This window comes from Miniopterus natalensis, chromosome 19 (genome assembly GCF_054644295.1).
Source record: "Miniopterus natalensis isolate mMinNat1 chromosome 19, mMinNat1.hap1, whole genome shotgun sequence".
Taxonomy (NCBI): domain Eukaryota; kingdom Metazoa; phylum Chordata; class Mammalia; order Chiroptera; family Miniopteridae; genus Miniopterus; species Miniopterus natalensis.
Genome location: NC_142099.1, coordinates 19,263,200 through 19,288,417, shown reverse-complemented (window position 1 = coordinate 19,288,417; position 25,218 = coordinate 19,263,200). Strand labels below are relative to the sequence as shown.

Sequence of the window (25,218 nt, the reverse complement as noted above, 5' to 3'; positions counted from 1 at the left end):
ATATGCTCCCTTAAGCGCACACTCTCCCTTCAAAACGTTTATCTCTAATTGTGAAATGAAAGATGTCAAGCTTCCTTTAATGGCAAAGCAGAAAATAAAATATCTGTGCTTTGAGGAAGAGAGGCATATAGTAAACTATACATAAAAATGAGCTGTCAGCTCACTCCACCCTCTGTCTCAAACAGCCCTTGTCTCCTGGGCAGGATAAGCTGGAACCTCCACTAGTCAGCATTGCTGCAAACCGATTTCTAGGAATATCCATAGACTGAGGAGGGTTCCCATCATTCTTTGTTTCAAGTTAAGAATCTTGGCACTATTCCCTGGCACGCCTGCTCCCTTCTCCTCCAGGTATTTGCTATGTCCTTTCTATCTCCCTTCAGGGATCATATCTAATTTTATTTCTTTTTTCTCTGCTCCAAACTTCGTATTTTCTAGGATATTTATCATGAAGAGATTTTAAAATTATACCTCTTCTGATTATAAAGTAATTTAAAGATATAGTTAATATTTAATATCTTCAGACTATAATTTTTCTTTTCTGACATCCCTATGTTTATTACATTACTTTTACCTCTGGTAGTAATACTTTGAGACATGTAATATGAATATATATTCATATATTAGATATTCATACATATATGAATATAAATATACCCTTTATTAAAGGAAGCACCACTGCAAGGTGATCCTATTATGGATTTTAACTCCATGTAGATCAGGGATGAGGAACGTCCAGCCCGTAGGCTGTATATAGGCCATGAAATCATTTGGTCCGGCCCTGCCAAGGCAACTGCAGGTGGGACTCAAAATTCAATAAATCTAGGAGCTTTTTTCATAACTAATTTATAAGTTGATAATTTTGTATGGCCCTTGAATGATGTTATAAATATCTAAATGGCCCTTGGCATAAAAAAGGTTCCCCACCCTTGATGTAGATGGTCAGTAAAGAGAAGGAAGAAAGATGGATATCGAATATTTAAGTAGTAGGGGACAGAATTTTAAGGGTCCTGCAATACAATAACAATGAGAATACAAAAACTGAAATAGTATAGTAGCTTGGGTGCTATGAATTCAAACTGATTATTTCAGCCCTGAGTTTGAAACTCTTAGGCTGGTTGAGGTCACCATACCACAATAAAGCAAGCGTTTTATAAATGTCAACTGGCCGCCTGAACTGACTATGGCAAAGACTTAGAAGGGGCAACTAATATGTAATACAGCAATCTGTGAGCGATATTAGACCAATGAGAAAAACATCAGACTTGAAGGCACAAAAGAAAGTACAGATATCTTTGGGAAAGACAGTAACTAAAATGAGTTCCTAATATTTAAATCAATCATTTAGACAAATAGTTCTAAACCCTGGATGCATGTTAAAATCTTCTGGGAAGTTTTATTTTTTAATACAGAAGATTTTCATTTAAGAGATTTTCACTTAAGTGGTCTGAGGTGGAACCTAGGCATAGTATTGTTTTTGGAGTTCCTTAGGTGATTTTTTTTAGGTATAGCCAGAGCTGAAAACCACTGGTTTGGACAATGAACACTTCCTGGTCTTTATTTATTTGTTTGTTTGTTTAAATATATTTTTATTGATTTCAGACAGGAAGAGAAAGATAGAAACATCAACGATGAGTCATTGATTGGCTGTCTCTTGCATGGCCCCTGCTAGGGATTGAGCACACTGAACCCTGATCTCCTGGATCACAGCAATGTTCAGCTGCTGAGCCACGCCAGCCAGACACTATCTGGTCTTTATTAACTGAGCATGAAGCTTTCTGTATCTCTTTTTTAACTTGGAAAAATAAAGGTCTTATTGAGGATTTTATTGATCTTATTGAGGATTCTATTCAAAACAGAGACTAATACCAACTGCGCCTGAAATCTCGAAACTTGAGAAAGGATGTGACATTTCCTTTTATGCAGGAATTTAACTTAGTCTACATTTATTATTCCAAAGCTTTACTTTCTTCCAAAAACTATGCAAAGGTTTTATTTTTTGACAGTCTTTGTATCTAGTGCATGAATCTGATTGGGAATGCTCAGGTGTCTCTGTGACAAGAACACAAGGAGGGTTACACAGAAATAGTCAGCTACTGCTTCAGTTCAACTATGCTTTCTGGTTGTCTTGGCATATATTTTAGTGCCTGAACTCTTTCAGAGCCAAGCTCAAAGCTAATACAAATGAAGCAGCTGCGACTTCATTGTGCTATATTCACATGGAAGGCCAACTCAGACCATTGTGTTATGGAAATGAGAACACTAAGCTGAGCACCTGGCCCGGAACACAAGCAGCCTTCTCTAAGCCAAAACTAAATTGATGGCATCATCTAAGGAGAAGTGATAAAAAAAAAAAAAAATCATAAATATCAATAGTCACTTTATAAATAGGATATTAAAGAAAGGAGGCTGCTCCAAAAATTAAAGCAATGTGAAACAAACACATACAATCACAAGATGTGACCATTTTCCCCTTCTGAATTAAATTATAAGTACCTAAATAGCTTTTCATTAGTTTACTCATTTTTTCCTAATAACCCCTGTGATATTTAAATGTAGTTTTAACAATGTATAAAACATAGAATGGATATCTTATTTAAAGGGAAACATAAATATGGTAAAGGTAGAAAGTCTACAAGGATGTTAAAAAGAAAAAAAATGAAAAATAGGATCTTTAAAGAGGCAAAGCTATGCAAATGACTAAAATTATTCTTGAAGAATCTAACAGTCAAAACTCAGATCTGCAGAAACACTGTGAGCTTATACATATGTATGACACCTAAAGGGCTCAAAGAAATAGCCACAGAAACAAATAATTAAAGAAATCTATCTAGTTTTACTTCCCAATGTAAGTAGACACAGTAGACACTATACACATAAAACACCATAGCCCTGAATGCCAAATACAAATTCAAACCTCTCTTTGTTGAGGAAAAAATATATTCTGCATAGGCATACTCATTTATTCCAAATGATCTCTTTGTGGTTATTAAATAGTTTAGTAATCTATTTGACTGGAGACATCACCAGTAATAACACCAAGAGAGTAAGTGTGAGAGATATTCAAGTTTGGTTCTTTAATAATTCATGCACATTTTGTCCATTCACAATTATTTGTTGAGTGTCTACTATGTGGAAGGTACTGTGTTAGGCATTGGGGTAGCAACAAAAATGAGTAGAAGAGCTATTCATTGTCTAATGAGGGAAAAAGACCTACAAACAAATACTATTTTTGATCCACAGTTGGGAATCCGCGTATGCAGAGGGCTGACAGGTTACACACACATTTTTGAATGCTGGGGAGGTTGGTGCCCTTCACCCCCACATTATTCAAGGGTGAACTGTAATTACAATTGGAATTAAGGTGAAAAAATATGGGGTGAGAGTGGAGGAAGAACAGAACAGCTATCCTGTAAAGTGCTTTTTCTTATGGCTACGATCAAAGTATAAACACATTTTAAATGTTCCTAAAAACCAAGTCATTGCCTTAACCTATAGGTTGTGTCCATATAAGTTCTCTCTTTCACTTCTTGTGTCCTTGTTTTGAGACTTATTGACTCTGCTCTCTGCCGCCGGCACAAAGGTGGTGCAGACTAAGTAAGGAATACGCATGAATACACCACGATACTGGTTATCCATTTTAAGTTTTTAAAAATATAAATTTGGGGGGATATACAAAGGTTTTGGGCTTCCCTGCTGTAGGTTCACTGCTATAGTTATTCCTTGGCTCCTTTCTGCGTCATTCAGCAGCAGTGAGCAGGCCACCAGCAACTCTTACCCACTGGCTTCTCCTGGGTCTCCCTGAGACTAACCCCTACCTTAGAACTATCAGCAGTGTCAGATGGTAGCCAGAGGTGGGTGCTGAGCTGGCCCTCACTGAATGATAGCCCCTCACCTATCACTGAGTGATGACAAGAGGAAAAAGAGTGACTTGGGGATGAGTCAAGTAATTTACCAGTATTTCACAGTATTTCTACAACTTGGTTTAGCTTTTGAGCCGAAACAATTATTTCAATAAACAAATTTCTAATGCTTTAGCAGCCAACAAAATGTAGTTAAGCTTGACAAACAAACCCACTCACAGCCTTCTCTCTTTTGCCATGTTTGCCTATATACTTTTTGATTCCTGCCTCACCAAACCCTTTCCATATTCTCTGAAAGCATCAGCTACCTTGTGAAGTGTGTCTTTCTGAAATACTGTTCCCTCAGCCTGGGATACTTTCTTCCCTTGTCGATTATTTTCATTCAGCCTTTGAAACTCAGCTCAAATACTGGCTCCTCAGCAGAGCCTTAGCTGACACAGTGCATTGTTAAAAACCCATGTCACCATGCTCATCTACCTCCTTATGAATCTGGTCCTTTTTCTGTCTCTTGCTACTAAACTATAAGTTCTCTGGGAGTGGAAAATTCTGTGTTCATTTCTGTTTCCCCAGTACCAAGTATAGTGCCAAGAAAGATTCAATAATTGGTGAATGATGAACACTTTGCCCAAAGTAAGCATTCAATAAATGTGTCATTGTCAATAATTTCAGTCAAAGCTTGCTAAAATCTATTTCACCTGCTCTGCTTTCAGTAAGCCTAAAAATGTTGCTAGGAAAAAATAAGGCCTTTTGGGGAGCCTACTACTAGCTCCTTTTTGGGTTCATCTGATGAGCAGTGAACCTGTTGTTCACCATAGTAAAGACACATGAACCCTAGAACCACAAGTACTGTTGCTTAAATCTTACTTCTGCCCCTTCATAAAGTTAACACTGAAATGTTCTTCTTTGTGATACTGTGTAAGTAACTTAAAGTTAAGCATCTCAAAGTTTAGTTCCTTTTTGTACTGCTTTTCTGAATTCAGAGAGTCCCACTGTGATATTAATTACAAAAGTATTTTGTGTTAATCTAAAAACTAGACATACTTTTTACTGGCCATACATTTAAATGATATAAGTAAGGCACATTAGCTATTGGTGTTATATGTAAATTTAAAACATACAATGCACTTCCACAGACATCCAAGTACTGCAGGGCCTCATTTAGCCAACATATAATGGTTTCTCTTAAAAGTATATAAATTATTTATCCAGTGTTATCAAGAAACAAGGTATTTCACAAACCAGAATTTCCTGGTAAGTTTTATAAGCATCACATATCTTCAAGATTTTAAATATTCTCACTGGATATATATTACACAATATTATGCAGTTCCACTTTTTAAAAAGCCCAGCACAACAAATATAACCTCACTTTTTCTTGATGACACAGGACCATTATTATCAATGTCAATTACTGCGCTATGCACTGTCCATCCTGTAATGTAATGGTACCCTTAAGGGTTATTGATGGATGTAAGGCTATTTGCCTTTATCCTAAGTGGATTTAGATTGTTTTTAATGACTCTGCAACCAGTGTGTTCTGATGGTTATTTTTCAAACAACTGTCTAGGTGAGGGTATGGGAATGGTTAAATTCTCCTCAAGAGCTAAGTGCATGGGCTCGGTGACTGCAATTTGTTAGGCAAAGGCCTCTTCCTTCCTTCAATACTTCTAAATCCATGAGTTGGCTGAGATTGTCAGGAGACTAACAACTGCGTAAGTTGTCTACAAGTAGTAAATAGTGCTAGCCTTCATATGTACGCATTATTGGTTTATTATTTTTACTCAAGAAAAATTAGTCTTATTATTAAGGTAAACCTTAGGTTAGCTATCAACTTATTGTCTAAATATAAATAAAATTGTTGTTTCTAATTAATTCAAATTTTGAAAGTCCAGCCATGACCTTCAGACTCAACTGAGAAGTACTTCAATGCAGAGAGATATTCTTCAGTTACTGACCCTAAAAAATTTTAAGAATTCACCATTCTATTCCAGCATGATGGTATAAAAACTTCAAATTCTAATTCAATCCCTTTTTGACAAACTCTGCATACGGATAGCTGGTTTCAGTATATTTGAGCTCTGTTTCATCAGGAAAACAGGGAGAAGGGAGGGGGGAAAATGCTTTCTTCATTCATAAAAATTTTTTTAAAAACAGGGAGCTATGTCTATGGAACAAAGAAATTTAGTAAAAGGCATGAAATCTGATATTTTGAAATTCCTGTCATAACTGGGTTAGAATATTAATCCCACATTTGCTTGTAATCTTTAAAAATGAAAAGTCTAAAAATTTGAAAGGGCACAGTAACAAATATCCACAAACTCTACAAGGTACTAAGATACAATAAGGGGAAATCTTGCTCCTCAAGGTTAATCCAAAACAAAACATCATTTAAGTTAACTTAATAATGAATGCCTATTTATGTATCTCAAAATATCAGTTCTACTTAAAAGGTCATCCCAACTTAAAAAAAAATAGCATTGAAATAAGTATATAAAGAAAGACTATAACATATTAAGTTGGCTGAATTAAAAGAAAAAAATTTCTTTTTTCATTGAAAAATCAATTTCTATTTTATATTGATTTCCATTATATCTACAGTAATGACCTTTCAAGTTTAAAAACAATGAATTTTAATAATATGATTAAAATTAAGTATATTTCTTGCTCAATAAGCAAAGAAAATAGGTGAATTAACATATGGGTTAGTCAGAGTTATATCAAGATTGTCGAAACTAGGCCTGCAACTGGTGGTCAGCTGACCTGATCACTTACAGCCTTTCCATCTTAGCATTCCTTTGAATTTAATACTGATGCTCAGTACTACCTCGTCAGTTTAAGGAGTATTTTAAACTGGGATATTTCTTCCAGGGTATTTCTAGAGCACTTAAATGGTCATTTAAAAGAGACTTAAGCAAAGCACAGGCCAGATTTCAGGATTAGAACTCACAATTGTTTAAATTCTCTGATAATTTGTTCTGCAACTTTATGAGTCTCATCATTCTCTACTTATGTCCCAGCTCTGGAAAATAAAAAAAAAAAAAATAAAATAAATCTCACCAGTATCTTTACAGAATTGTGATGAGTTTTGGCTAGTACCTTGAAAAAGGGCTTTCTGCAAAGATTTACACATTATAGTTCAGAGGAACTTGAATTTAAAGTATTTAGTTATATATTTTGGAAGTATCCCACAAGTAAAAATAAACTTCCCTAAAACCTAATAAACCTTACACTGAAAGTAGTGGACATTAACTACAGGTAATCTATAGAAGCTGACAACTCTGTCTTTGTAAAGAAATTCTTGAGGAGCAAAATGTTTTATTCCTTAGTAACTGTCTCTGGCTCTAAGAAGAAATGAGAAAAGTTAAATATCCTTCTAGAGAAGATAAACACTTACCGGTACTTTGAAGGGTGAGGTATATGCAGTGTCCATGGAGTTGGGTTTCTCGGATGTACTGGTCCCTGAGATACTCCGTCTGCGGGGGGATCGTTCTGCTGGCACCTCTGAAAAAGAAGAAAGAAACACCATTAAGAATTCAACACTTAAAATATTTCACTAAATTGTAAAATTATTTTTCCCCCACAGAAAATCAGTTTGCATTATATTCTATATCCACATAATTCCTCTCTATATCTCTGTGGTGTTTGAACTATCTAGACACTAGGAGATGGTAACAAATAAGAATCTGCTTTAGTGTGACAACTCATGTCTCATCTATGCACATATAAAAAGTAATTTCCTCTGAGCTATGTTTAATATCTGTAAGTTCACTTAAAATTTGCATCCCACAGTGTATGAAACTACTACTCTATTTGTCAGCAATATAGGAGTTAACAGAAATTTCTGATATTCCTGTGAACAAAATATAGTCTAGTGTTGCTCATGACTCGATGGTGTTTGCACAAAGGTCAAAGTTCAGTTCAGTGCAGATAAGATGATTTACCAGACTGCAACCAAAGGGCTATGAGACGACTGAAAGCTGCTGCCAGGAGAAAATAACATATATGCCTATGCAGATATAAAAATAGATCAGCTTCTCCATGTTCTGGCAATATGACCTTACTAAGACCTCACTCTGGAATCCTAAATCTGTCCAAACTACCTAATAAGCTTCAGATTTTGCACATAATGGGATAATCTCCGATTTAATTACTATACACTACATTAAGGTTACATTTAATTTTTTTCAGAGTGATATACATATGCATATATATGCACATACACACACACAGATGATAGATATATACATATTATACCTTTATCACAACTGCTTCCCATCTCCACTTCAACTGACAGACATATAGGAATCCAGCTTCTCAGATAACATTAGATAATCTCAACATGGACAAGGGAAAAAAAAAACACATCCTAAAAAAAGTATTCTGTGTTATCTTCCAGATCTTTAAAAATAAGGAGTAAATCGTGACTCCGGAGACTGACATTTTGCTTCCTGCTGTTCTCCCTTTAAAAGATAGATGCAGTTTAAACTTCCATTTCTGGCCTCCTGGCCCCTGGGATCCGTGCTACTTCCACTTAAGAGAGAGCGTTTTTCTCTCGCTCCCTCCCTGTGCCTCGCTCTTCCCCCTCCCTCCCTACAGCTTGCAGGGAGAGTAAGCAAGAAAGAAACACACAGGACTGCAGCTATTCGATCAATCGCTCCCACTGCACATCCTCATTAGTTATTTTCAGGCTATTAGCAAACACCCAACCACTACCTCCCCCCAGTTACAGAAAATTTCACTGTATTGTACTAACTGCAGCAAGAAAAAAACATTTACTGAAATTTATATTCAGCTGATGCCAAAAGGACACCATTTTATTCAGATTCAGTAATGCACACAAGTCAATCGCTCCTATGAAAATCCAATTGGAAGTGCTTACCCTATTACTATCTTTGCCTGCTGGATACTGATCTGCTTTCCATGACTAAACATCTTCTCTGTGACATCTTGACTAGTGAGACATAAGCCAAACTGCAACCTTCCTAATGACTGAAAGAGTGACAGCAGAGTGTCTTAAATGCCTGCAGTACAACAAAGTTCCACGCTATTACTGTATTTTACAATCACGACCAATAACTAACCTCAAGTCTTGCGACTTCTCACTAACCATCAGTGGTTAAATGAGTCTTAATTTACAAAGTCATTTTCAGAATTAGGCACACATAATTTAGTGCACATTTCTAAAAAATGGGAGTATAATGAGCTAAAATTCACAGGAATGGCACAAAGCACTGAATTTAAACAAATCAGTTTGTCAAACACATTGAACAAGACCTTCAGACTTCAGGGACATGACATTAAAGAGTTATTATCCAAGTAAGGCAAGTCTCGTGGGGGCAGGCAGGTGGGCAGAGGGGCTGGGGAAGGTGGAAGATAACCTCAACCTTCCTGTAATAATTAATTATGATTAGAAAGTATAGCAACTGAATATTACAATAAAATATATTTTAATCTCTGAATTATTGATGGAGAAACTGAATTAGGAGAAAAAGAAGTCCCATTAAGCAAGGATAAAATGATCTAGTGAACAGTTTCCTTTAATTTACAATGTTCTAAGAAAAAATATTGAAACTTATTTCTTCACTTTCTTCCAAACATCTAAGCTTATTTTCAGGCATACAAACTCATTAAATAAATATATTTCAGTGCTTGTAACCATTTGGAAGTTATTGGCTAAAATGAACAATCACATTTCAAACTTAACAAATATGTTATTTGTTTGTGTGTTTTTTTAGATTCTTTCTGTCTCATGAAAAAAAAACAAAACCCACAACTCTGATGTAGCTTAAATAATTTATTGAATTAAAAATAAGAAATTAAATTATTCTAGATGTTCGAACAATAGCCCCTAAAGAGGGAAAAGGATACAAAGTAAGCTAACTCAACTAACAAGGGGAAGACGGCTATACTTCTTGACTTTCTCAGCCCCCACAACAATGCAGCAATGCAAAAAAAGAGAATAAAAAAAGGCCTTTTAATATCCAGGTTCTTTAGTTCACAGAAGATTCATAACTATTTCAAAGCTGAGAGAAGGATATACACCCCAGGAACCAATGTCCACTTAGAAACAGGGTGGCAGCATCAGCAAGGGCAGAATTAACAACTCGCTGGGTTAGTCACAGGCAGGCCTGCATATGAAACTGGTCCAGTTACCTTTAAGTCTCCAAGCCTAAAGGAAAGCTAGATTTCTGCTGAGTTGCATGGAAAATCTATAGTGGTTCCAGGGGTCAAAATTAGACAGCTTTCTCCCCTACCCCCATTTCTGCTACATGCTATGGCATTATTTTCACCTGCAGTAAAAATTAATGTTTTTTCATAGTCACAATATTTAACTATAGTCATTTTAAAATATGCTCGCTCTCTAAGGCTAAGACATATAATATGGTTTCAGTAGATAAAGGTCTGAAACATTTTGTTCACGTCCTCATCATCTAAAAATAGTATTTTTCATCTTCAGATTGAAAGGTGAAAAAAGTTATAAAAAAACTGGTTAAGTTTCAAATTTGTCTCATCATTTCCTTTGCCATTAGGTATGAACTGAGATTAGGTGACAACTTATAATAATGAGAGATAACCTCCAATCCAGCCCTACAGAGGATGATGTATTGAACAAAGAGAACATTTGGGTGCTTTTCTTAGCAGCCCTATCAACTTATCTGTGTGTCGTGTGAGCCATGTCACCTTCCCTGCTCTGGTCTTCATTAATAATCTGGGTCACTCAGACCAACCAGAGATGAAGAGAAGACGAATGAGTTCACATGCTGTGATGCAAAATTAGCACTTTGGAGGAAAGGGGCTCTCTAAATACAAAGTGTAATATAATGTCATTCCCTCAACATACACATTTTCCTCTTTGTCAATGTGCTTTCTTTGAAAAGTGTGGCAAAGAAATTGACAACTGGATAACTATTGGGGCAAAAGCACTTTTGGTGGAGGATCTTTCTGTTCAACAACCAGAACTCAACCTCTGCCTTTAGAACCTAATATTGTGTTCATGGCCTTTAGTTCATTTACCAGGAAGCTAATGTCAAAAAGTGTTTCGGGGAGAGAAAAAAAAAGACAGTGTTAAGGAGATGGAAAGGTATAGTAATTTTGCTATAATGAATATAGTGAATAGGTAGTTGCCTTGAGAAGGTGAGTGAGAGTCAATACTTAAGAAAGTAAGGAAGTCAACCTTGTAGATTTCCCAGGGAAGAACACTGCAGGCAGCCGAAGCCGATACAAAGCTTCTAGCGTGAGAGCAGCAGGGAGGCAGTGGGACTAGTGTCAGTGAGTGGGGACAAAGAGTAGAAAGGTATCTGTTATATAACATCATTATGGTCAAACATCTATAAGCATAAAACCAACTACATTTACTTTTTGCCCAATCACATTTAACCATAATTTATATATCATCATGTCATATATACATATATGTAACATAAATAACATAGCCAAAAGTGCCATGAATTCTGATGCTTAGCACTTTTAGATTGAATTACAATGGTTTCTTTAAATGATAAATAAAATGATTCATAAATACTTTTTTTAAGAGAAAAAGATACCATAAAAGTTATTTAAGCACCTGTTTTGTAAATAATCTCTCTAGGGTGGAAATATTTTTATGACAATTTTAGCTACTATTGAGTGTCTGTTATGTGCTTAAGCACTCCGTCTGTCTAATGTCTGTCTTACTTAATCCTTGGAAGAGCCCCTGAGGTAGTAACAATGATCTCTTATCTCTTGGATAAGAGCAGGGGCAAATTTAAAAGAAGGGAATAATCTTACCAATGTGAAAGTCATTTCAGAAAATTGAATATGAAAGGTGAACAAAATGTAAAAAGATATTTATAAAGTTTTAATCTGGTGGACCAATGATGTAAGGACCCAAAATATCCTTCTAAGAGCAAAATTCTCTAGTTCTAACAGACTAGAAAAACATTACACATTCACAGATGCAGTCAGTTTGGCATATATATGTCTAAATATTTCACATGAAGAGCAACCCAAGCGAATTCCTAGTCATTCTGTTGTCCAGAATTACAAAATATAAATGAATGGGAATGCTCTGCCAGTTATAATTATTCACAGGCCCCTTTAATATTTTTGATATTATACTTAGGAAACAAGTGTTCTAATATTCTTAAAAGGGGAATTTTTCAGTTCACTGCAAAAACCTTTGTAAAAATCAATAGCATTTTAACATGGCATGGTAGAAAGTTGAATACACACCCAACTGTCTGCGCCCATTCCAGCCACTGAAGTTTCAACGTGGGCAGCACTGCTGTGAATGGGGCGGCCTCGCTATCGTCTGTGTTCCCTTACACTGTGTACACGACGGTAACACAAACAGGAGTGGTTCAAGTTATTAATAAATGAGATGCGCAAATAACAGCTCTCCATGCTGTGCATTCTAAATGAGAAGAATACTTCTTCCATAAGAGGCATATAATACATTTAGGAAACAAAAGGAAGGCAGGCTTAGTATTAGGAAATGGCTTTGTACCTCTCTAATATAGAGGGATTTTAATAACAAATATTAAAATGTGAAAGAAAAAAGGCTTTGTGAAAATGGAGTTTCATACATTTTGTTGGAGGACTCCTAAAGGTAATGGAAGCCTAAAGGTGCAGGCAGAGAACAACTTTATAAAGGAAAAGGGACAAAAGCAGAAAAGAAAATTACATACTACATTTATATAGTTGCTAACGCCACAGCACCTGGGCATTTCATAGACTTCATTCACCTGATTTTCAGTGGGACATTCTCTGCTGTACCCCACTTTTACTGCTTTAAAGCCTGTGCACTGACAGTCGCTACCATTCAGCTGCTCTGAAATACAAATCCCCAGAGCCACTTTAATTCACCCAATTTGTATCACTTAGAATGCAGTACTTCACTCAAACAAGCAGTCCTTTCAAGTTTGCATGCCCTAGACACTTACTTCAATACATACAAATTGGTGCCAAGTACAGAAGTGTGGTGAATTCTCAGAGTACAGCCATCCAGTCTCCCCACCTTTACTTTATTTCAACTAATTTACTATCTATTGCTACTATTATTATTATAATAAATTTCTTCTTGTTAATAGGATAACATTTCTCTCTGGGCAACATACAGTATTCCATATCTTCAGCTTAGGGCTTCACATGATATTGGATGGGATGGTAGAGAATAATTTTAGTGCAAATAACACTCAACCAGAAAGGCTAAGAAACAGCTCAGTGTTACAGGTTATCTTAAGTTTCAAATACAAAGCATATCTCTGGGTATTGGTGTTAACAACCAAGGGATCTTAATAATAATAGTAAAAGCATAAGGAGAACTACAACACCCAATTATCGTCTCTTAATCCTTGTTACGTGAGTTCTCTCTTTAATCCTGACAACAATTCTCTGGAGTTGGGATTATCGCCCCCATTTTACAGATAAGGAAACAGGATGTTCTGTTACTCTGCCCAGGCTTGCCCAGCTGCTAAAGGGCAGAAACCCCCTCCTGTCTGCGACATGATTGTTGTCAACTGCTTTAGTTTAACCCTACCAGCTCTGTGGTTATGAATTCTCAGGGGACTTTTATCTTCCTCACTCTCCAGCAGTCCAGACTAAGATAAATAAGATTTGTCCATTTTTATCAGTAAGCAGATTTTTTTCTTATTTCCACTTTCACTCATCAAGGGAACCAATCATATGGGCAACAATGGGGCACAGCTTTCAGTTCTAATTCCTCATGTTGTTTGGACCCTAGACCCATTTCTTCTCTTGTGGTTATTAAAACCTAACCTTCTCGAATTCCAAGACTAGCAAATGGCCCCAGGACAATTTAATACCTAAAGTTTTAGTTGTTTTCTTTTTTTCTCTTTCTGGGGGTTTCCTTTCCTTCCTGAGAAGAAAGTTTAGTCATTTAATTTAAAATCTTTGTTTCATTAATATGACATTTCTAGTTGTTTCTGTATTATTTTTCATAATATCTAGTCTGCAATATTGCCAGAAATAGGAATTTTAGTTTTTGAATATGCTTTCTCTTGATGTTAGGTGTAATTTTGGGAATCAGCTAATAGTTCTCAATATCAAATAATTAACTGTAGTCAGCAGAGTCATTTAGAAACTTAAAAGTATTTAGGTTTTGTCAAAATTACATTATTCTTTTATAAAATAATTCTATCGGTTAAATGACTTCACTTAATGAAATCACTTAAAGTCAGTTTAGAAAATGTAAAGTAGTACAAAATATTTGTTGAGTTTTCCTTCCTAGTCTAGAACTTGAAAAGCTCAACTATAATCTACGGAATAGAAATAGCAAATGTTGCCAATGTACCTTAAATGGTAATTGCAGGCATGAGAATAGAGGATAGTAGCAGAAAAGGTGTGTGTGTGGTGTGTGTGTATCTGATATAATAATTTGGATAATTGAGAAAATGGATAAATCTCAAACTTTGGGGCATCTGAACAGCATTTATTCATTTTTAAAAACGTATCAAGCAGCTATTCAGTACTATTCTGGAAAATGCTAAAATATTAAGAAAGGATCTCTATGCTGCAATAGCAGGGGAGTGCTAGATGGGCACACAAAAAACTACCTACAGTGCAAGATTAGGTAAGATAAATGCCATAAGATTAATACAATGGTTGTTATAGCTTTGTCTTCCCTACTTTCGTGGCTAAATCTCTGCCTGCATCTTTGATTCCTGTGACTTTCTCCTTTCTCCCCTCACAAGGTTAATAACCCTGAGCCCTAAGCCCACCCTCACCCCCAAGCCCCTAAAAGGTTTAGTACTCAGTTATTCTCTTCTCTTGCAGGCTCCATATCTTGCTCTCTCTCCTCTACCAAAAATATGCACAAGCCTCCCCAGTTTTAAAAAAGGCACCTTTTCTTTTCTATCAGTCGCTGATTTCTCCAGGCAAGAGACATACTCTGTGGCTTTCACTGTCACACCATCTGCTGTCTTTCTCATTATAAAATGTGACTTCTCTTCCCTCAACTTTAATGAATGAAACAGCACTGATGCTTTCACAGGCCATTAAAAGACTCCTCATTGTTAAATCCAGTGGTCTTTTCTGACTTCTACTCGGCTTTTCTAACCACTGACACTACGGACCACCACGTTCACCTTTCTACCTTAGCAGCTGTCATGCCACACCATCCTGGCTTTCTTCCTACCATTATGGCCACTTCCTCTGCATCTCTTCTTCCTCTCTACCCTACCCCACCCTCGCCATTGGTGATTCTTCAAGGGTTAGTCCCTGCCCTCTGTTTTTTCTTGACAATCTCTCAATAGTAGATCACTTATACATGCTCAGAGCTTCAACTTTCTTTCTTCTTTAGATGGCTCTCACACGCCACTCGTGACTTCACTGCCAATCATCAGAACTGTATCTCCATCCAGATGTGTACTAGTCACCTCAAGCTCAATATATCTAAATAGAACTCGCCTTCTTCCCTCAAAAAACAGTGTCCCTTTCACAACTTCTCTATTTTTGTTAATAGTGCCATCATCCTCCCAAGCTCAAAAATCGTTTTTGACTCATTATGTTCTCCATTCCTTCAACCTGTCACCAATTTTGCTGAAGAGTCTATGTAATCTCTCCACCTTTTCACCTTAGTTATGCATCTGAGCAGCACACATATTCATTTGCACCTAAAGTGTACTGAGCTAAAAAGACAGAGGATTGAGCCCCTACTGTGGAGGCATTCACAATCTAGTTATAATAATAATAATAATAATAATAATAATAAAAAATAAGCAAATCACTAATTATAATACAGAAGGGTGTTAAAATAGAGGCACTTATTTTATATCTGGAGTACTATAATAGCTTTCAAACAGGTTTAACTGCTTCTAGTCTCTTCCTCCTATTGGGACACTTTCAGATAGGCCTGCCTAAAAAGCTACTTTGGCCATATCTTTTTCTTGCTCAAGAATCTTTAATTCTTCCCAACTGCTTTCAGGATAAAATAGTTACTCCTTAGCCTATCGTGAAAGTCCTACACAGCAAACCACCAAATATCCTTCAAGTATTATCTCTCATTACTTCTTTACATCAACTTTCCATTCCTTTCAAATCAGTTTACTCATTGGACATGAACATTAACTTAATATTCCTCATGCCACTCCTTTCATACAGAAAGCACCATTTCCATAAAAATCTATCTTTTAAGATTCAGATTAAATCCTATCTCTGTAAAGCAATCTTCAGTGTTCCTAATAAAAAATAAAGTCTCCCTTCTTCAAATTCCCAAGCAAGTTTTGCCTGGATAAATCCCTGCATAATCAGGCTTTATCATCTCCATTGTTTTCTTAAGTTATTAAATCTTTCTCACTTACTTGTATATAATTTATGTTTTCTCCTCAACCAAGTTCCATGCTTTGCACTAGCAGCTTTATCTTACACTTCTTTGTACCCAGCCATAGCACCTAGCACAGTCTTGCTCATGAGTAAAATTTGAAATAGGTTTTGGAAAGTTCGGTTTGGATGAAGGGACACTGCCTGATAGAAGAAACGGCACATGCAAAGGTAGGAAAGGGCAATGCTGTCCAAGATACAGGAAGTCAATCAATTTGAGGGAATAAGTCCTCCCCACTCAAAGGCATAGAGGAATGTCAGGTGGGAGGGTCAGGGTAAGTTCCTGCGTAAGGTGTTTTGACTTTATCTGGTAGGTGATGAAGAAACTACGGAAGGTTTAGACTAGAATAAAGAACAGGGCACAGCTTATGAAGTTTCATCAAGTCAGCAGTGCACCAAATTAGCAGGAAGGCCTGAACATCAGGCTATTGCCCGGAAGTGATGCAGTAAAGCTTTATCAACACAAGGTACTTTTCTTTCATTTCCTCTCCTAGAGAGAAGGCTGCCATAAAATTCTTGGGCAAACAAAGCATAGTTTGATAGGTTCTCTGATGCAATGTTTCTTTTGATTCCACTTATCCTAGATTCACCATAAAGTAGATTCAGTTTTTTTGTTTTTCTCTTAGCATCTTGGTTGGGAAAAGCACGTTCTTATTAATGGTAGTTACATTAGCAAATGACTCACCACAAGGGCTCCGCTTAAGCCTCAAGCTATTACAAGCTGTATCTGAGATAGCTTTGCTTCTGGTCTCTCTGGAGGAGTTTAGTAAATTCCTGTTTATCCACAGAAGGAGGTGTGAGCTACTCATGGTCAGGAGAGAGCTTCAATTCCCAAAATAAGACTAGCTGACACCCAGGGCTCAGCCCTGCCACAGCAGAGCGTGGGATGCATAGCTATTCACTCACTCAATTACTAAACTTCTCTCTATAGCCCTTGAGCAGAATCATGATTCTGACTTACCTGTGTTTTATCTATTACATATGCCAAGGTTTTCTTTCATTAGGTGGATAATTTGCGGGAATTTGCATTTTTCTCCCAAGCATGTTCTAACATCCTTTGTCTTTATCACCTCCATCTGTGGATCAAGAAGGATTTACTAACTCTCCTAAACAGAGGGTGGGAGTAGGGGCAAGAAGGGACACCGACTATAGTACTTTTTATTTATTTGCCCATCTCTGTTTATTTGATTAAATTCTTCATAGACATAGTGGGGTAATGGCCAAAAAAAGAAAGACATTAATCTTGAGGGAAATCATTAGAATTTATAAAAAATATCATGCAAGAGCAAGGAAAAGATAGGAAAAGATATTAGGTGGTGACTCTGCCTCCCTTTCCCACGATGCAATAGGGTCTAGGTGGTTGGTTTCACTTGGGGACATTTGTGTTTGCTTTTCTTCTCTGATGCTTCTCCATGTGTGGGGGAGGGGAATGGGAAGCATCTAGAATGAGACAGGCTTCAGAGGAATGAGGAGTTAACAGGTTCACATATTTTTTAAGGTCACCCAAATGCCCAAGGCATGAGAGACTATGATAAACAAATCAAGAGTAGGATTCATATCTAAATATGTGTACCTGGGATTTTATAGAATTAGAGAAGACCTGATTAGGACCACCCTTTACATCTAAACTGCATGAAAAAAGAAATCATTTATAAGCTGTTCAGACTGACAATATGACTGAATTAAATAAAACAAAACAGAAACTTATGCTATATATAATTTTAAAAGATATAAAAAGATAGAAATAGCTTTTGGGATGGCAGAAGATTATTTATAGGTTATAGAGAATATTCATGAGGAATAAATCAGAAAAACACAAATTTTGCCCATTATGATAAAAGTATACTTATATTTAGAGACATATATTATGAGATAAATCAAATTTATAAAAAAGATAAATTTGAAGACACTTATTAATCTAACAAAAATATTCACAAAATAGGATTTTTATAAGTCTCAAGCTCTCCTACTACATTTAAGATAAGATTGGATTTATAATTGAACTTTCCTAGGTATTTGTTTATTATACCAATAATTCCATGATCAATAACTGCTTTCCTTAAGAAATTTATTAGGAAGCATCTGCAAATGAGAAGTTAAAGTAATGGCTGGTCCATGTGTCCTATTTTACATACTCTGTAGAAATCTTCTATATGAACATTACAGATATTTCACACTGCAAAAAAGCTACTTCTCAAACCATATGTTGGCTTTTCTTGCACACAAAGCCTACTCCCACTCTCATACGGTAACCTCGTCATCATTGTATTGAGAGGTACAGTAAAACAACAATATATTTTGTCCAGCAGAAGTTGTCTAAATAGCACGAACAGCTGCCCAGATGACATGATAAGCCCTGCATGGAGCACGCACTCTTTGTTAAAGCAAAGCAAACTGTCTCTTATTCCTCATGGCCAATGCTACTGGCACTGTTTCTATAGACATAAACAAAACTTGAACGTATTCTCTTAATTCCTCTTCCCCTCTTTTAAAAATCCAAAAGTGGACTTTGGAAAATGTGGGGTCTTCCTCCCCAAAGTAAGAGAAGTGCAGACAACAAAGGGTTAAAAGAACAAGCGGAGCCCTACCGTACCCAGAAATGACAGAAGGCTCTTCTCCTCTTCGGTGCTACTATCCAACCACTCGGCCACATCACCCGGGGAAAGGAGACTCATTCTCCAGCCAGAAAACTTTTCCATACAGGGCACAATTACTGAATGATGAAGTGGGAAAAGAAAGGAACGGAGACTAAATTCTTGGGGGTGCAATACTTAAATTGCTAGCCAGGCTGTAATAATGAAAGAGAAAATGTGACCCTCCCTCCACTCTGAATTCTGTCTCTGTGACATCAATCTAATACAACGGGGGGAGGGGAGGAAGCAGAGAGGGTTAAAAGGGGGTGACAGGAGAGAAGAGAGAGGTTTGTCCTGTCTCTGGGTGTTAAGCTGGAGCCCGAAAGAGAAAGCCAGGACAAAACTGAAGGATGATTTGTGTTTAAAGACAAGAGAAAAGCGAAGGAAAATAAAGACTAAAGATACTCAAAAAGAAACAGGTTCCTACACTGACCCGGCTTAGATAACTGGACAGCACAATAGCTAATCAGTTAAGTAAAGCACATCACCAAACAAAAACAAAGGCAAAAGAACAAATTCAGCATTTTGTTTTGTTCCGAGAAGAAAGGTTTTCGAATTTCCTTTCAGGGAGCCGAGAGAACTGCAGCCGCTAACCCCTCCTGCTTTCGCTGCTTCCACGCATCCCAGCCCCCTCACGGAGGTTTCCTGCAGCCTCGGCAGGTTGATAGATCTGTGAATAGGCGGCTCTCAGCCCTCCTCCTGCTCCATCCCTCCCCCACCCCGCGTGGCCAGGCATTGATCGGCAATAATGGAATCTGTAACTGACTGCCAACAGCAACATTAAGGATATTACAGGTCCACTTCATAAGAATTCGAGCCGGTGGTCGGAACTTAGGGGCAACTCTGGGCTTCTAGTCAATAGCTCTGTCTTTCTCAGCGAGAAAGAAAAGAGGGAGGGAGGGAGGGAGAAAGGGGGGGGGGGAGAGGCAGGGAGGGAGAGAAAGCTGAAATGTGAAAGAAGTGGGAGAAGTGGGCTTTTTGGGTTGAAGGTTCAGAGAGCCGCTAATGAAGCAAATGACTGTCCTTCAACCCGGTCACACTTACACGGTCATTGTGAAGCAGTCAGAAGCAGGTGGATTTTTAGCATGATTTTCATTATGTATTTACACGGTTTAAGATTATTTCACAGACTTACACCTAATTAACAGGCAGAGAAAATTTAAGCAGAAGAGGTATTTTCAGAGACACATAAATCACTCATGTCCCTGCTCTCTGGAGATTGATCAGTTTGTTGCTATAAGAAAACAACACTCTTAAAAAGACAGGGTGTTTTTTGCATTAGCAAAAAATCAGCTTTATTCCGAGTGATGTACTCTTTCTATTCTAGTAGTCTGCCTGCAGTGAGAGAATTCTCACTGCTTAGGAGTCCCCATCTCAGTATAGCCTGAACTCACCGTACCCTTCTTTCCATGCTGACTTTACTATTCTTCATCGGGACTCTGCTCACTTTGACTGAAAGCTCCCTGAGGACACAGCAGACACTGTTTTATTTTATTTTTTTATTTTTCAGACACTGTTTTATATTAATCTTTGTAACCCAAGTGGCCAGAGCAGTTCCTGGCACTTAGAAGGAGTTCAATAAATATTTACGGAAGTTTTGGCTGCTTTAAAAGTGTGAACAGCTTCAATATTGGCAGGAGGTAGCAGGTTGAATATTTTAGGATCTCTTTTTAAGATTAGCCATTTTGACAGATAGTGACTTAAAAGTAGTTGTAGCAACTGCACCAACTGATTGAGAAAATAGAAAATGGAAAAAAGAAAAGGTATTATGAATTCATAATGTTAAAACAATCTTTTATTACTCAAAGTAACTACATAAAATTGAAAAGGAGTGATAAACATGTATAAAAGACATTTATCAAAATCCATAGACTATGCTTGATTAGCACCTAAGCATGGGTTAACAATCCCTTTGTAACACGTAACTTTATGACACACAGTATCTGCACAGCTCCCAGGCTGAAACCAATGGCTTAGAGCATCAAGTTCAACTTCTTGGTGTGATATGGCTTCTGCTTCTCTCTTGGGAAGGGCCCCCAGACTCCCCTCGGCTCAGTCATGCTGTACTATTGACCTGACTTCCATGCCTTGGCATGTTTCACTAAAAGTAATCTACACAAGAGCAAGAAAAATTCATGTTTTGTTCATTGGTGTATCCCCAGCACTATCTAGCCATAGTAGGTGCTAAAAATTTTTTCTTGACTTTGGCATCTCCTGTGACGTATCATTCTTTCTACCATATACAGCTGAAGATATCAAACTGATCCATTGAGACTCAGCTCAAATATTACCTCTCCAGGTCTTCCCTGACATCTTATGATAGAGTTAAAGGCTTTCTCACCCATACTTTTTGTTATAACTCCTATTACTTTTATTGAAATTATTTATTTCCATAGTGACTTCCTCCACTATATCTTGTGCCTATAGAAAGCAAAAACTGTGCTCTACTAATTATGAAACTGTTTTAAATGCCTAGGACATAATGGATGATTAATAAATGTTTATTGAATGATATATTAATGAAAGTAAGATTGTGATTCTATATACCAAAGGGAGATTAATGCTAAAGAATCCTATATATTTTTGATGTAAGGATCCATACCATTAGTCAAAATCAACAACCCAAACAAAATCTGGTTATGGAAAAAATAAATCTTTTTATTTTACCAAAGACAAGGCAGTATGGTCAGAAAAAAATCAAGATAATCCAGTACCATAAATTTGCCTTTTGTAAAGAGAGTTAGCAAATGAAGGACCCAAGGAAAAGTTCTAGATCAAAATTTTGTCATAATACATAGGCATCACACTGTTTTTTCCTGCTTACAATCAGAACATAGCATGAATTAGCCCTCCTCATGTAAAATTTTCCTTATAAATAAGTCAATGAAACATACCTGAAGATGTAACCATCCTATAGTAGGCTATACATTTTGCTAAAATATGATTCAAGGGCATCAAAATACTGTGAGTAGAGCTGTTAGAAGTAATATTTGACTACAATCTTCTCAACAAATGACCAAATCCCATACATTCTGGTGGTTTATCATTGGAATATTGATGTAGGAATAGAACAATAGGTCACTGGGACAGAAAAAGAATCCAGAAGAAGACACAGCAGTTAGCTGATAATAAGGGGTACTTTCAAACCAGTGTTGAAAGAAAAGACAATTCAATAAAAGGTGTTGAGACAATTGGCTAAACAGCTGGGTAATCTCATTTCACAAAACCAAAAATACATTTCAAAAACAGGCCTAATCTTAAGTTGAAAAATGCCTTTCTAGGCATGACACAAAAGCCAGAAATTACAATGGAAAAGAGAGACAAGATTGAAAAATCTAAAAATTTAAAGCTTCAAATAGCAAAAAAAGACAACCTGAACAAATCTGCGAGGCTCTTTAATAGCATCCATCAAAATACGAAATGCAAACTACCTTTTGATTGTATTTCTAGGAAACAATCCTACAGAAATATCAGCACAAACAATTGGACACAGATATTATGTATGAAGATGCTTAACACAAAGTTGATAATAGTAAAAGTTAAAAACACTGAGTGTTCATAAGGAGGGAAACAGATAACTCTACAACGAAATAAACAGCCTTTAAGGATCTACAGGTATAGATGTAATGAAATGAAAAGACGTCTTCAATACAAAAATTTGAGGAAGAGTGGCCTAGGTTGTCAAGATGCATGAGGCGTTAAATGACAGGCATCTGGGAAGGTCTGTAATTGGAAGGCAGTTTTTAAAATGGGCAGAAAACTGTCATGATGGTGAGATATGCAACATCTTTAAGGGCCTAGGGGCCTCCTTAGAGTTCAGATCATTCTTTGACAGCAAAATAACTTGAGGATGGGTAGGTCTTTAACTTTTAATTCAGTGTTTTTTAAAAAATTCAGGACTGTCATTCATCAGTTGATAAATATGAAGTCAGGTCACATGTTCATCAACAGTAAATTTGGCATTAGGACTTGTTCAGCATCATTTACACAAACACTTTACTGTGTTCTCCAGTATTTTAAAATAAAAGCGGGTGGTGGACTGAAAATGCAAATGCTGATATCACAGAAAAGCATAGGCCTCATAAAACTAATATTAGTTTAATTGATATAAAGATAAAAGTTGTTAACCATGCCAGAATTAGAATATCATTAACTTCAAGGAAACAGTCTATTCAATTGTGAGGGGGAAAAGGAAGAGCACAGTTAAGAATCACATACAAAGGTTTGGTGTTTATGATGTGGGTCTGTGTACAGTCCCCTACCCTTGAGTGTAGGTGGAGCCTGGGACCTGTTAAGATGATGGGATGGCCACTCCCCTGGTTAGGCTGCATTATACCGCAAAGGTGACGATACAGTCCCTCTTGCGTAAGATTCCCTCACTGGCTCTGAGAGGTAAGCTGCCGTGTCCTGAGGGAGCCACTGGAATGGGTTCCAAAGGCGGTCTCTAGAAATTGAGAACAACTCTCTGCCCATAGCCAGCAAACGAACAGGGATCTCAGTTCTACAACTGCAAGAGAAGTCTCAGCTCCTGATGAGAACGCAGCCTGGATGACACCTTGGTTTGACCTTGTGATCCTCTGAGCAGACAACCAGCTACACTCTGCCTGGGCTTCAGGTCTACAGAAACTGTGAAATAATAAATAGGTACTACTGTAAGTCACTAAGTGTGTGGTCACACAGCAGTGGAAAACTAGTGTAGTATGCTAACATGAGAACACCAAGTATGAGTAAAACAGGTGAGGTGTGCGGATCCACTGGAGAAGACAGCTATAAATGAATCCAGATGGAACTCACCCCAGTAACCAGCATCTGGATTAAATAAAACAGAACAGAACATTACCAGCAACCAGAAGCATCCCTTATACACCCTTTCCAGTCATTGCCCCATAAGAATGATCACTATCCTGATTTCTACCACCTCAGATGAGTCTGAATCGTACCAAATGGATCACACAGTGTAGATAGTATTTTGAGACTAACTTTCATGCTCCACATTTGTGAGGTTTATCCATTCTGTGGCATGAAGCAGTAGTTTGTACTTTGTCAATACTGTATGGAATTCCATTGTGTAAGGAAACAAAATGTATCCATTCTACTGCTGATGAACATTTGGGTAGTTTCTGATTTTTAGTTGTTACGAACATTTTTGTACATTTTGTACAAGTTTTTTGGTGAACCTATATATGTATTTCTATTGGGTACATAGACTGGAGTAGAATTGCTGGGTCACTGAGCATTGTTTAGCTTTAGCAGGTATTGTCAAATAGTTTCTCTAAAGCTGTTGTACAAATACATACTCCCATCAGCAGTGTATAAAAAATTTTTTTGTTCTAGACTCTTATCAACATTTGGTATTTTTTGTTATCCTTATTTTAGATATTCTGATGGGTGTGTAGCTCCATTTTGGTTTAAATTTGCATTTCTTTGATGACTAATGAAACCAAGCACCTTTTTCATATACTGCATGGCCGTTTGGATCACCACTTTTGTAAAACAGGCATTCAAGTCTTGCCGTTTTCTCATTGATGTGTAGAAGTTCATTACATATTATGACTGGGTATTAAAATTTAAAATTTTCTTTTTTCAGACTGTCAGAAATTATTATCAGATGATTATCAGAGAAAAATATAACGTAAGCAACATCTGGACTAAACACATGGAGCCTTATGACGGCTTCTATTCTCTTGTAACAAGTTTGATAAGAGAAAAAGAGAAAGAAAAAGTCTACTTTTAAATATTTAATTCAAAACCTAAGCAAAATGGGTTTATAACTTCTAACGCTGGGAGAAACCTACTGGGAAGCTGTCATAAATCGCAGTACTTTATAGCAATGAAATTGCCACACCCTCGAAACTCACTATTTTTTGTTAATTAAAATTTCATTGTCAGATACATTTTGCAGTTTGTTCACAGGAAAAACTGGTAAATAATTGGTTGGATTTTTCTTTTAAAAAAGACCAGACGAAAGCCTGACTTTTGGTATTAAAATACTACCATTTAAAAACAAAACAAATAAACACCCCCCTCCCTCCAAAAAAGCAAACCCTGAAATAAAGTGGTGTCATCAAGGATCGATGTGAACAGTTCTGAGGCACAGGGGACAAACAGATATACTTCCACAAATTTTCTGCCTTTTATGTTATAATAAACTCTTCTGCAGAGCACTGTTTAGTTTTATATAAGCTAAAAAAATGTTTCCAAGGGAGACTGGCTTTCATTCTTTGTAATGATACCAGTAACTTATGATTTCTTCTTTACAACACATTTTTGGTTTTGATAATAAAAATGATTGACACCGGCTCCAACTGGAAAAAAAGTGCTACTTTTTGGGACAATTTACCTTTAAAAGTTGATCATCTATTAAGTATTTACTGAGTGCTATGTTTATAAGGCAAGGAAATAAAACT

The 25,218-nt window shown here is 36.8% G+C and overlaps 1 protein-coding gene across 2 annotated transcripts in view; it reads right to left on the bottom strand.

The window, feature by feature from the left end:
* The window catches only part of RASAL2 (RAS protein activator like 2), a 212,989-nt gene that overhangs the window by 53,139 nt on the left and 134,632 nt on the right, over positions 1 to 25,218 (bottom strand). For both annotated transcript variants that reach the window (XM_087827943.1, XM_016205041.2), the window contains exon 4: positions 7,255 to 7,361. In XM_087827943.1, the coding sequence (XP_087684069.1) occupies positions 7,255 to 7,361 (107 nt within the window). The remainder of the gene's footprint in view (positions 1 to 7,254; positions 7,362 to 25,218) is intronic.